Genomic DNA, 12388 nt, shown 5'->3' with positions numbered 1-12388 from the left:
ACAATAGAAGGAAAGAAATGCTGTGTTTCTTTTGACAGAGCAGCACTACTTTGAGGGTTTACTGATCTATTTAGTTGGACCTTTCTGGCTTACTTAGTTTTAACCTTTCCTTCTCCTTTAAAGGAAAAGCAATAATAAAAATGTATAAGTAAAAAATCCATTGCTCCCCCTCCAATAATATGGTTATCCTGGACAAAGTTAATTATCTTTTTTTTTTAATATATATTTATTTTATTTGAAAAACGGAACTGCGGACCCTGTTCAATCCCCAGCCCACATTTTATTCATGTGTAGCATGTAAAGACTTTGTTTTTAAAAACATAAATAATGCAAAGTTAATTATCTTTAATATTTAATAGATAAATAATGCAATAAAATCTGATGTGGTAACATGCACTTAGGTGCGCACTACAATCTCCTGCTAGCCGACCTCTTTTTAAAACTGGAAATTGCTTGTTTCGCTTTATGGATGATTATCAGCCTGCCCTGTTCTCCCTTTTGGTTGGGGCGATTTATTTCAGAGCTGCGAACAGTGAGGCTATGGGCACACAGGCTGTTGTCAGACTGAGTATTTTTGCAGGCTGAGAGAAGAAGATCTGTTCAGTGCTTGAATTCAATCAGCCTGTGTGCTCTCAGACAGAGGTCAAACCAAATACTGACCTCAGCTTTAGCTGTGTTGTGTGTGAGAGCACACAAGCTGATAGAATTCAAATCAACAGCCCATGTGCCCATAGCCTATAGGAGTGAGCGTGAGACTTTGTTGGAGTTTCTTTGGTCTTCGACATATTTATGGCCGACGTGTCTGCTGCCTTCATTACTCGCAGGTCTTTAAGAAATAAAAGAGGGCGAGGAGATAATACCAGTCACACACCCTCGCGCCAAACCTAAATGCAGCAGGAATACAAAAAGAGGGAAAGGGCAGGCTGAAAACCATCCGTAAAGCAGAGCAAGTAACTTCCAGTTTTAAAAAGAAGTCGACCACATCGGAAGTGAGATTTTGTTGCACTATTTATGTATTGAATATTAAAGATAGATAGTTAACTTTGTCAAGGATAGCAGTATTATTGGAGGGGGAGGAATGGATTTTTTACTTAAAATTTTTTAGTGTTACTTTTCCTGTAAGCAGTGTTTCCTACAGAAGCGGATATAAAAGTTATACTTGCTGCTGCTTTAAAGGAGAAGTGTACAACACTCTGGAGTGCCTAACGATAGACATTACCCAGTGATTGTAATCACTTACCTGATAATCCAGGCTGATGCTGTTTTTATAGCAGAAAACTGCACCACCCCGGGGTTCTTCTTAGTGAACACCAGGGAGTGTTACCCTTTCTGTATTTTCTTCTTTTGCTTGGTGCCCATGCACAGCAGAGTGGAAGGCCGGACTTAAAGGGCACCTGTTGCGCAAAAATATTATCCCCAATCCAAGGTGCAGGCCAATGGAGCCAACACTCTGGTTGGGGGTAGCTATTTTTTTTTTTTTTAAATTGCCTACCCCCTCAGCGCTCCCGGTATGAGCGGCTATGGGTATGTGCATATTGAGTGACTGCCGCGACTTGCTCATTATGTGCATGCACATGATGTGAGTAGAGCACTATACACATACGCTATGTACAACCTAGCCTCCCGGTGCAAGTGTCCTAGGTGCAATTAGCAATTAGCCGACACATTTGGTTGGAGATAATATTTTTGCTCAACAGGTGCCCTTTAAACAAAAGAGCCAGCCTTTTCCATCTACTGTGCATGTGTCTGCCCTAGTATTGAAGAAAGATGAAGAGGATGGCTCTGTGGTGCCCAGGTATTAGGTAAGTGATAGCATTGCTAACATTTTGCATTGAACAGCAGCGTTGGACTGGGGGGGGTTCAGGCCCAACGGGGTAGCCACATCAGAGGCCCACAGTCACAGCCCTGGGCCCCCCACCCCCAAGGGCCCCTTCCCTAGCCACAAACCCCCTCTGTCCCCCTTCTTCCCCCCTGTCAGCGTGTACTATACATATATATATATATATATATATATATATATATATATATATATATATATATATATATATATATATATATATATATATATATATATATATATATATATATATATATATATTCTGGTGTTCCTTTGTACATTAAATAATGAACATTAAATAACACACACAAATTCTCATTCTCACACAAAGAAAGGAAGAACTTTCTCTAACAGTTAGGTATAGGAAATTAGATACAGGTTACTTACCTGAGAAGGAGTTCATCAGAAACTGCAAAGGAGACAAAAAAATACATTTAAAAAAAGGTCTGTAATGTGAATTTATTAATAGCATTTTGGATAATCGGTCCAGTAGCAGTATATTAAATGAATATGGCTCTTAAAGTGGACCTGTCGCCCAGACACAAAAATCAGTATAATAAAAGTCCTTTTCAAATTAAACATGAAATCCAATTTCTATTTTTTATTAAAGCATTCATAGCTGTTGTAAGCTCATTTAAAAATCTCAGCTGTCAATCGAATATTGTCTGCCACTCCTCTATGATTTAGGCATAGAGGTGGGGCAGACAATTACTTTCACTTTCCATTCAGCACTTCCTTGATGTCACTGCTCTCCCCACATTCCCCAGTTCTCTTTACCATTTAATTGTGTAACCAGGGCATGGGGATGGACATCGGGTCCCCCATTCTGGTGCACAAACAAGATTCTGAGATGATACAAGGCTTGTCTTAATAACAGTGTCCACAAAATGTCTCCTGCCTGTTTGCTATAATTATGAATTCCCAGACTGAAGGAAACAAGATTCAAATAATTTATATAGTGTAATTAAGTTAATTTTGCTTGACTATTGTGATAAAATAGGATTTTGAATAATTTTTTTGGGCGACAGGTCCCCTTTAATTGGTTTCTGGGGTGTTATTTTTGTTCTTTTTTTTGTGTGTGTTGGATTTATCTTGAAGGGGTGAGGTAACATTTGTTTGCTGTAAAATTAGCAGTGCTTTGTCAGCTTTGGTAATAGGAAAAAAAAATGGGACTATATGTGGCTCAGACAAAATATACCATAACATTTGTGTGTTTTATTGTCTATCTGGAATTGATACATAGAGCGGCCACATTTAATCCTGTAATCAAGAAGCGAAGTACACATCTGGTATTCCCTAAATGCTAGAAAGAATCAGAAGAAACAAAAGGCAAATAATTTCAAAACTATAAAAAATAAATTATGAAGAAGTTGCTTAGAATTGTTCAATCTATAACATACTAAAAATTAACTGAAAGTTGAACCACCCCTTTCAGGCAGTGGTTCTTAAAGAGATACTGACACCAGAAAATAACCTTCATAACATTGTCTTTGCATATGATTTATAATTTTCCCATAAAAGCATTTGCCAGATGCTTTTACATTACTCTTCTTACCATGTTCCTCTATGAGAGGGCTGCCATATTTGTGCAGAAGGAGTCCGTTAGCATTAGAAACTCTAACTGACATGTTGAGAAGGGACAGTCAGGTTGGAAAAACAGTCAGGTTTAGGAACTTCAAGTAACAATTAGTCAGTGAAAAATGATCCACATGACCTATAGGTAACTTTTAATGTATATTAATATTTTTAGTGTCAGTATCACTTTAATCTTTTTACTCAATATGTTGTAAAATCAGCCTTGTGCCCCAAACTGCTCTGTTATTTTGTGTTTCAGTTATTTCTACACTCCACATCCCGCCATTGTTTTCCCACTGAGGTCACTACAATGGCCATTGGAAGTTTAACATTTATTATATAGTTGTGTAATAAAGCACAAATCTCTTTCTGTATGTAGGTGTAAGGAACTCTGCCCGTCTGCATCGCGTCCAAGATGGCGGCGCCCAGAAGTGGCCAAGCGGTCGCGGGATGCCAGCGTGACATTCCGCGCAGCGTGTTGACGCTGGCACGTCTATTGGACGCAGTGTAATGATGCTGGCGACTAAACGTGCGGCGTCGGCGCACAAATTGGCGCATGTCCTATGACGTCATCAGGCACGTTTTTGGCACAAAATTCTGCCTATTTAAGGACGCCAGAAGATCCACTCTGTGCCCGATTATAGGTTCTTCTATCCCGAGTTCCTGGGTGTGTTATTGATTATATTCCTGATCCTTGACCCTAGCCTGAATCCTGACCACAATATCTTGCCACCTGCACCGACCTTTGCCTGAACTGATGATTCTTCTGCCTAATCCTTCTGTACCACAAACTGTGTTCTTCCTATATTGCTTCCTCCTTGGTCCGCACTGCAAATTACACCTTCGGGCCCTGACAGAAGGCAAATGTGTTTTTAATTTTTTTTTCTTATAATAAAAAGCTAAATAACTCAAACCCCACAAATAATAAAAAGTTAAAACCAATTACAAATTGTATCAGAATATCACTCCAGATACCATACTAAAAGTTAATTTAACGGTGAACAACCCCTTTAACACCTGATTTGTAGGCTAATTAAAAACACAAATGTCCAAGCGATATATTAAACTCAGGTTCCCCTAGTGGAACAGAACCTTAGATATACAGTGAAACCTCAATTTTATATGCCCTGATTTAAAATTTTCCTGGATATTACACTATTTTTTTTCCTGGTACCTAAAAATGTAAAATAGGGGGAGGGTGTTTCTACTGTAGCCAGAAGCTGTTGTGTGCCATTATCGCTACAACTGCAATAGATTTAAGCAGTAAAATGGGGAGCTGGCTAACAAGGCCATTAGAACAGAAAACGTATGTATTAAAAAGTCTTCTTCCAGTCTTGATTCTGCAGCGATACTCTAAAAAGAGCAATAGTTTAAAATATGAGAAATCTGTTCCATAGATCAGCAGGCCTGTATAAGTTAATCGATTTGAAGCACAAAAGGAGTGAGAAAACATTGATTAACAAGCTGCTTTAAGTAGAGAGACGTCTAATTACAGTATATGTTGTACCCTCAGTGCAATATCATAGCAGCTTTCTCGGTCACGGCTCAGTAGCTTATTTTTAAAGAATCTATTTTTATTAATGCTTTTGTCTCATTTGTAAAAGGAAAGGAAATGTGCATTGTGCTGTAAAACCAGAAAGAAACACGTGTTCATTGAATTATCCTTCAGTGCAGTAGCATGGGAGTGCAGTTAACTGCATACGAAACGTTAAGAACATTTTTAATACAAGCAGCCTATGAAATTAACAGTTTTCTCTACTAAAGCATGCTTTGATATAGATTATTGTCCCCCATGATCACGCATATGATCAAAAAATGTTGTTCCATGATTATGGGGGTTATTTAATAAAGTCTGGTCTGGCTTTTTGAGGCAAAACTCACATTTTTATCACATAATCTGCGTTTTCGGGCGTCAAATCCGTAAAAATTCAAACAATATGAATTTTCTCACAATTGTATCGAGTTTTTTCCTGCACAGGACATTTTTGGAAAAATGGATTGATAAATAAGGGGGGAAAACCCATGCAGATTTGGTCATAGTTTTCAAAAAATACTCATATTTTCAAAATTTTGATAAATAACCCCCTAAGAGAATGGAACGAAATACGTATTCACTAAAAGGCTGATAAGAAGTGAATCGTGAATTATTGCCTAACACCTGACGCAAGTCTTCTCTTTCAATTAATCAATGTCAACTACAAATTAGTAATAATTCGAAGAAAATATTGATCTGTGAGGTATTAGCATCTAAAACCTGTGTAATTGCTGGATTCATCAAGCTGAAACCGGCTCCTCCTGTTTGATTACCTACTCCCAACAGAACAGCCACTGTTTATATATAAAAGTGTAAGAAATAATTTTATTAGTTGGAAAACACTTTCATTTTATAACACTGTTGAAAAATTCTAATGGGACTCCTTACACCATGGGGGTTATTTATTATTTATTAAAGTCTGAATAAATAATAATTTATTAAAGTCTGAATGCCAAAAACTCAAAAAAAAAAAATTTTTACAATAAAGATCCAAATTTTTAGTGGAAAAAAACTTTTTTTGGAATTTTTTTTAAACCCAGAGGGTATTTAAAGTCAGAATAAAAAAGTACTCCAACTGCTGTGTCCATGTAGATGGGGGTTATTTACCAAAATCCTAATTTATCTCAAAGTTACAAACTCCGATCAACGCTTGGGTTTTTTACGCTTATTTATTATTACATTTTCCCGAAAATTTCATTTGCTGAAAGAACAATTTGATCTTCGCAATTTTTTCATCCGTTTTCAGGATTTTTTCATCTGATTTTCACTATTTTTTTAGAATTTTCACTCGAAAACTTCGGGGTATTGCACGAAACCCAGCGCACATCAAAATATCATTGGAACTTCTCCCATTGACTTATATGCAACCTCGACAGGTCTAAAATGCCGGATTTTCTGATTCAGACTTTTCCATCCTTGGGGTTTACTAAATTCAGAAAAAAAATTAAAAGTCTGATTTTACAATAAAAAAAAATCAATCTTTTTTTTGTGATTTTTGCATTCGGAGCTTAGTAAATAACCCCCTAAATTTCATGCAATAATCCGAAGATTTTTTTCACGAGTTCGAATTTTTACCTGCACAGGAAATTTTAGGAAAAATGCATTGATCAATAAGGGGAAAAAAATCCTGTGCTGACTTGGTTGGAGTAGTTTTTAGAAAATACTTAGATATTTTCGGATTTTGATAAATAATCCCCCTATTGTTATTCTGGAAGAAACAGAAGCTGTTGTCTCTACATAAATAAAAGGCTGCTTATCCCTAGGCAGACAAATCTTGTTATAGTGCCAAGCCGTCATTAAGTGGCCGTACTTGTTTAATACAGACATGAAAACAGAGGCTGTAATGTGCTTTTCTGCACCTTGTCCGTACATCACTGCAGCCCCTTTGTGTCCTGTGTCCCATTTAATGCTAAACATGGGGGTCATTTATAAACACTAGGCACATATTCACTTGGGCAGTAACCCATGGCAACAATAAAATATCTGCTTTAATTTTTCTACCTGTAGACATCTGGAAAAAAAAAAAAAGCTAATCACTGAATGGTTGCTATGGGTTACTGCCCATGTGCAAATTTGCTCAGGGTTAATAAACGAGCCCCCCTGATTTGTGAAAAGAGCCCTTGGCTAATTAAAGACTTCCCTGCAGTGGATCAAGCACAGTTCTGACGTTCACCCCCTATATAGGCTAGATGTGCAAGGAACTGTACATTGGGAACTCTTTCATTCCTACCAAATGAATGCTTACAAAAATGAAATACAGGTATGAGACCTGTTATCCAGAATGCGGTCATTTAGATCTCCATAACTTAAAAGTGGTGGTTCACCTTTAAGTTAACTTTTAGTATGTTATAGAAAAATAACAAAAAACACAAATAATAAAAAATTAAACCCAATGTTTTATTACTACAGAGGAAAAAGAAATAATTTTTAAAAATTTGGAATATTTAATTATTACGTAGAGTCTATGGGAGATGGCCTTCCCGTAAATTAGGGCTGTCTGGATAACGAGTTTCTGGATAACGGATTCTATACATGCAACTCAAAAGGAAGATCAAGAGGAAGTGAAGTGGTTTACCCTGTCAAATTCTAATTTTGTAATGAGCACAGGTACAATTTCGGAAGATAATCTTGCGTTTAGAGTGACCCTTGGCGCTAGTGATGTGCATCTGATTTCTGGGTTTCCTTTTATAGACCCACGCTGCACCGCAGATGATGTCAAAAAAGGGGCGGAGAGACCAGGCGTGTGGCTTCAAAGCCGGAAACCGGCATTTGAAGGTGGCGGGCGAGGAGAGCAGCAACCCGCATTCTTACCTGCTTGGATCCGCAAGTACCTTATCAGCAAGCCGGACCCACTGACCATCAAGAATTAGGAAGTGCTGTCATTATATGATCCGAAAAAAGGAGTAAAATCGCGAGAAGACCCGCAGCCCGCCCCGCAAACCCGTGTCTATACCCAGAACTTCTACCCGCAGGGTAAACAGGTTTTTGCAGGTAACCAGTGGGTACCCAAACCGCTGCAAGACTCTAGTGCGAGGTCAGCCCAAACCTGCCCGGCACACGGGTAAATAAGGGATATCAATGGGTAGTAACACAGGACAGACAATGGATATTATAATCACTACAAGGAGATGTGGCCAAAATGATCCACGTGCCGTTACTTCTATTTGTAGTGGCCAGCTGTAGCTAGAGCTCCCCACAGCTACAACTATGTAAATATTCCCAAACCAATAAAAGGGTTTACTCACTGGTTTTCTGTCTAACTTGTGTTATTTTGGGAAAGATTTATTTTTGTTTGTTTAGTTGGAGGTTTTAGTTCACTGGGTAGTTTTACTACATAAGGCTAAGCACCACTGTAGGGAGACGTGTAGACCCCAGTCAGCCTTGGACGTTATTTCCTTCCTAAAGTCCCAGCGAACAATAAATCCACAGGTAACCAGACTACAATTCTGAGAACACACTGTATTAGTCATAATCATCTATTGAGGATGAACAGCGCCAGACCTTTGAAGCCCTAAGAATAGAGATGTGTTTAAGAAGGAATGGGGTGGCTGCTTTCAATTAATAATGGAATAACTCACATTAATGTCTTGGCTTAAGAATAAAAGTGCTGAGGCAAGAAACGTGAACAAAATAAATGGAACATTGATGGAGTGAAGAAAAAAACAACTATGACATGGTCGGCCGGCTATGGAATGGATACACAGAAATCTTGCTTTTGGACTAATGTGCTTGAAATACTCCGGCGCTCTACTTGCAAGTACTGAATAATGATTAGATACTCAATGCTGAACCACGGACTCAAGAAATTAAATACAAACATATATATATATATATATATCTATAATGTTTATTAAAATTCCCTGTTGGTTGCATTGTTGAAGAGGATGAAGTTAAGACAAATCTCATCTAAATGAGCAATACAAAAAAAAACCCCACATACTTGATTTCCAAAGGGAATTGGTAATAATATTCAATATTGAACAATAATACCTTCAAGCAGCTGAAGGCAAAACAATTTCTGAAACCTTAAATAAAATAATGACAAGGGTGCAAGTGCACCGCACGTTTCTGCCATTTGAAGCCAGCAGCCAGGGCTCTATAGGGAACTGATTTTCTATTATAAACACTTAGGAGAAGTACATCCTATTTTTTGAGCGTATTACTTTTTTTTTTTAAAGGTGACCAGTCACCCCAAAAAACTATTCCAAATCCTATTTTATCACGTTAGTCAAGCAAAATTAACTTTAATTACACTATATAAATTATTTGAATCCTGTTTCCATCAGTCTGGGAACTCATAATTATAGCAAACAGGAGGGAGCCATTTTGTGGACACTGTTATAAAGACAAGTCTTGCTTCATCTCAGAATCGTATTTGTGCACCAGAACGGGGGACCCGATGTCCATCCCCATGCACTGACTACACAATTAAATGGTTAAGAGAACTGGGGGAATGTGGGGAGAGCAGTGACATCTAGTTACTGCTGAATGGAAAGTGAAAGTAATTGCTAGCCCCGCATCTATGTTTAAGGCATAGAGGAAGGGCAGGCCATATTTGATTGACAGCTGAATTTTTAAATTAGTTTATAACAGCTATGAACGCTTTAATAAAAAAAAAAAAAGAATTTGGATTTCATATTTAATTTGAAAAGCACTTTTATTATACAGCTTTTTATATCTGGGTGACAGGTCCACTTTAAAGGGGGTTATTAATCAGGTCGAATTTTAGAGCTTTTTTAGGCCTCAAATGAACTTACAACTCGAATGGTTTCTAATTTAAGAAAAAACTAGAATGTAAAAAACTCGAATCAGTGTAGTTGGGGTGAAAAACTCCAATACTCGAAACAAGTTTTTAGAGGAAAACTTACAGAAAAAACCTTGAATATCATGATAGCTACAAACATCTTTAAATGGTTGAAAGGACCTTGACAGGTTTGTTTTCGGATCCAGGCTATTTCCAGCTTTGGTATTTAAAAAATCTTGAAAAATTTAATTTTTTAAAAAAAATCTTACCAAACTGGGATATATATGTAAGTAAATATTGCCCTTTTATATCTCTTGCCTTAAACCACCATTTCGTGATGGTCTGTGTGCTGCCTCAGAGATCACCTGACCAGAAATACTGCAGCTCTAACCGTAACAGGAAGAAATGTGGAAGCAAAAGACAAAACTCTGTTTTTTGGCTCATGTGACCTAACAAGTATGGTTTGTTTGGTATGTTTGTGTGTGCCGTGAATCATACGATGCCGGGGGCGCCCCTTATTTTTTAAAATGGCAATTTTCTATTTAAGATTACCCAATGGCACATACTACTAGAAAAGCATATTATTATGAAAATGGTTTGTTTACATAAAGCAGAGTTTTACATATGAGCTGTTTTATGCAATATCTTTTTATAGAGACCTATATTGTTTGGGGGGTATAGTTTTGCTTTAGGCCTGCCCAGGTACAATATACAACATATATGAGGATGTGAATGTTATTTTTAGGTTGGACTGATATGCAATAGAAAACTAACCTTGTTAACATGTTACCTAGGAGTGCTGCCCGCAGGAGCATGTGGTAGTAGCACCCCTCACACAATTTATATCATAAGTTGGTTTGGAAGCCACTAAACACTTTCCGGAGGAGAGAATTTCCCTTTAGGATATATGCAGTAACACAGAGCAGTATTAGTAAGTAGTCTTTATGGCTCATGCATGTCCGCAAGTTCAGTTGCAGTCAGTTGTGCATAAATTCACTTTTATTAAAGGTGCTCGTGTAAAAATGCGCTCCTCGAACTTCCGCATAGTTGCGCTCTGTGCCACTCAGTCCGTCCAGCTGTTCCAAACAGAGAGCCGCTGCACCTATAGACACAGAGAAACTCAACGTCTACAGCCAGAGGGTAGCTCCAGGGTTCTTTCGTACCCAACGTTAACCAGCACGGCGCACTTTTGCCTAAAGGAGCAGTCACAGACATCACGTTTCATAGCGAGCAACACAAACGATGGCAGACTTTTTTGGTGTGTGTGTGTGTAAACCCTGTAAATAATGTAAAATGGCTCAAAATGCTCTTCCAAGACATTTTGTTCCTTGCAATGTACTGAAATTATTTTAGATTTAGGGGATTATTAAATTTTCTTGTAAAATTTGTGTTTTTCGAGGGTAGTTTCAGTAAAAACTCATTTTTCAGGATAAAATTTTTTTTGGTGCCCCAAAGTTGCAAAAAAGCATGAATCCAAAAATACTCCAGCTAAAACGTGTTGAGGTCATGTAGAAGTCAATTGCAGAGGTCCTTTGAACTATTTGAAGATGTTTTTAGCGTTCCTGATTTTGGGGGGGAGGTTGATGGTTTGCGCTCAAAAACACGATCAATTCGAGCTATTTGAGATTGTTTTTTTCAATGATAACTTGATCAATATGACTATTTGAGTTTTTTAAAGGGCATGTAAAGGCAAAAAAATACAATGCAATTTTTACTTTCTTTAATGAAAAAGAAACCTATCTAATATACTTTAATTAAAAATATGTGTACCGTTTTTATGAAAAACCTGACTGTATGCAGTGAAATTCTCCCTTCATTTACTGCTGTGGATAGGAATTGTCAGATGGTCCCTAACTGCTGAGCAGGGAAACAATCATACTTATGAACAGCAGGGGGAGCCCCCCCCCTTACTTCCCAGAAATGCAGAACTCATCAGCTTTGTTTATGATGATCCCTAAGCAGCCCAGACCACACTGAGCATGTGCACAGTCTTAGTCTTGCAAAGATGTTTAATAAAGTTATAAGATGGTGACCCCCTGTAGCCAACTTTGAAAGTATAAATTATTTGTTTCATTAGGCTTGTGGTGCAGTAAGTTCATGTTTATATTTAGTGCAATTTTTAGTCTATTTTAGACTTTACATGCCCCTTAAATTAAATTTTTTTCACAAATAAGCAAACATTTGATTTGTGAGTTTATTCAAGGTAATAAAAAAACCTCACAAACTCGACCTTTGATAAATAACCCCCTAAATGTGATGTTGCTCTGCTTAATACGGACTACTGAAACATCACATTGGGCCAGAATGACCAGCAGGTGGTCCTTTTATCACTAAATTCATTAAATTAGCCTATTCTAAAATTGTCTATATTTCAGAAAAGAGAAAAAAAAAACAATTATTTGTGTAAATTGAAAAAAAGTGTTTAGAAGAGTGTTTTGAGCAGATTTACATGCAGTTGTTTTCAGGGTTTACACATCCTTTTATTCCAATGTTCCTTGCAGCTTACAATCTATCACAACCAAGGCATAACTGGACTCAACTTTATAGTGGATGTCGAATGTTCCATTTATTTCTGTTTTACTGTGTCCAAAGCAGTTTTGATTAAAAAAAAATTAGGGGCAACTTTCTTATCAGTTGCTGACTGTTCTCACAGAAAGAAGTGGGGATGGTAAAGCCTCTTTAAAGGACAAGAAAAGGT

General features: G+C 37.5%; 1 protein-coding gene across 3 annotated transcripts in view; it reads right to left on the bottom strand.

Annotated features, from left to right (window-relative positions):
* Positions 1-12388, bottom strand: part of zswim7.L (zinc finger, SWIM-type containing 7 L homeolog) — a 61918-nt gene that overhangs the window by 39505 nt on the left and 10025 nt on the right. For all 3 annotated transcript variants that reach the window (XM_041580817.1, NM_001197138.1, XM_041580818.1), the window contains 1 exon segment: positions 2225-2246. In XM_041580817.1, coding sequence (XP_041436751.1) covers positions 2225-2246 — 22 coding nt within the window.

Source organism: Xenopus laevis, chromosome 2L (genome assembly GCF_017654675.1).
Source record: "Xenopus laevis strain J_2021 chromosome 2L, Xenopus_laevis_v10.1, whole genome shotgun sequence".
In the NCBI taxonomy this organism is placed as follows: Eukaryota; Metazoa; Chordata; class Amphibia; order Anura; family Pipidae; genus Xenopus; species Xenopus laevis.
This window is presented reverse-complemented; position numbering and strand designations above follow the sequence as displayed.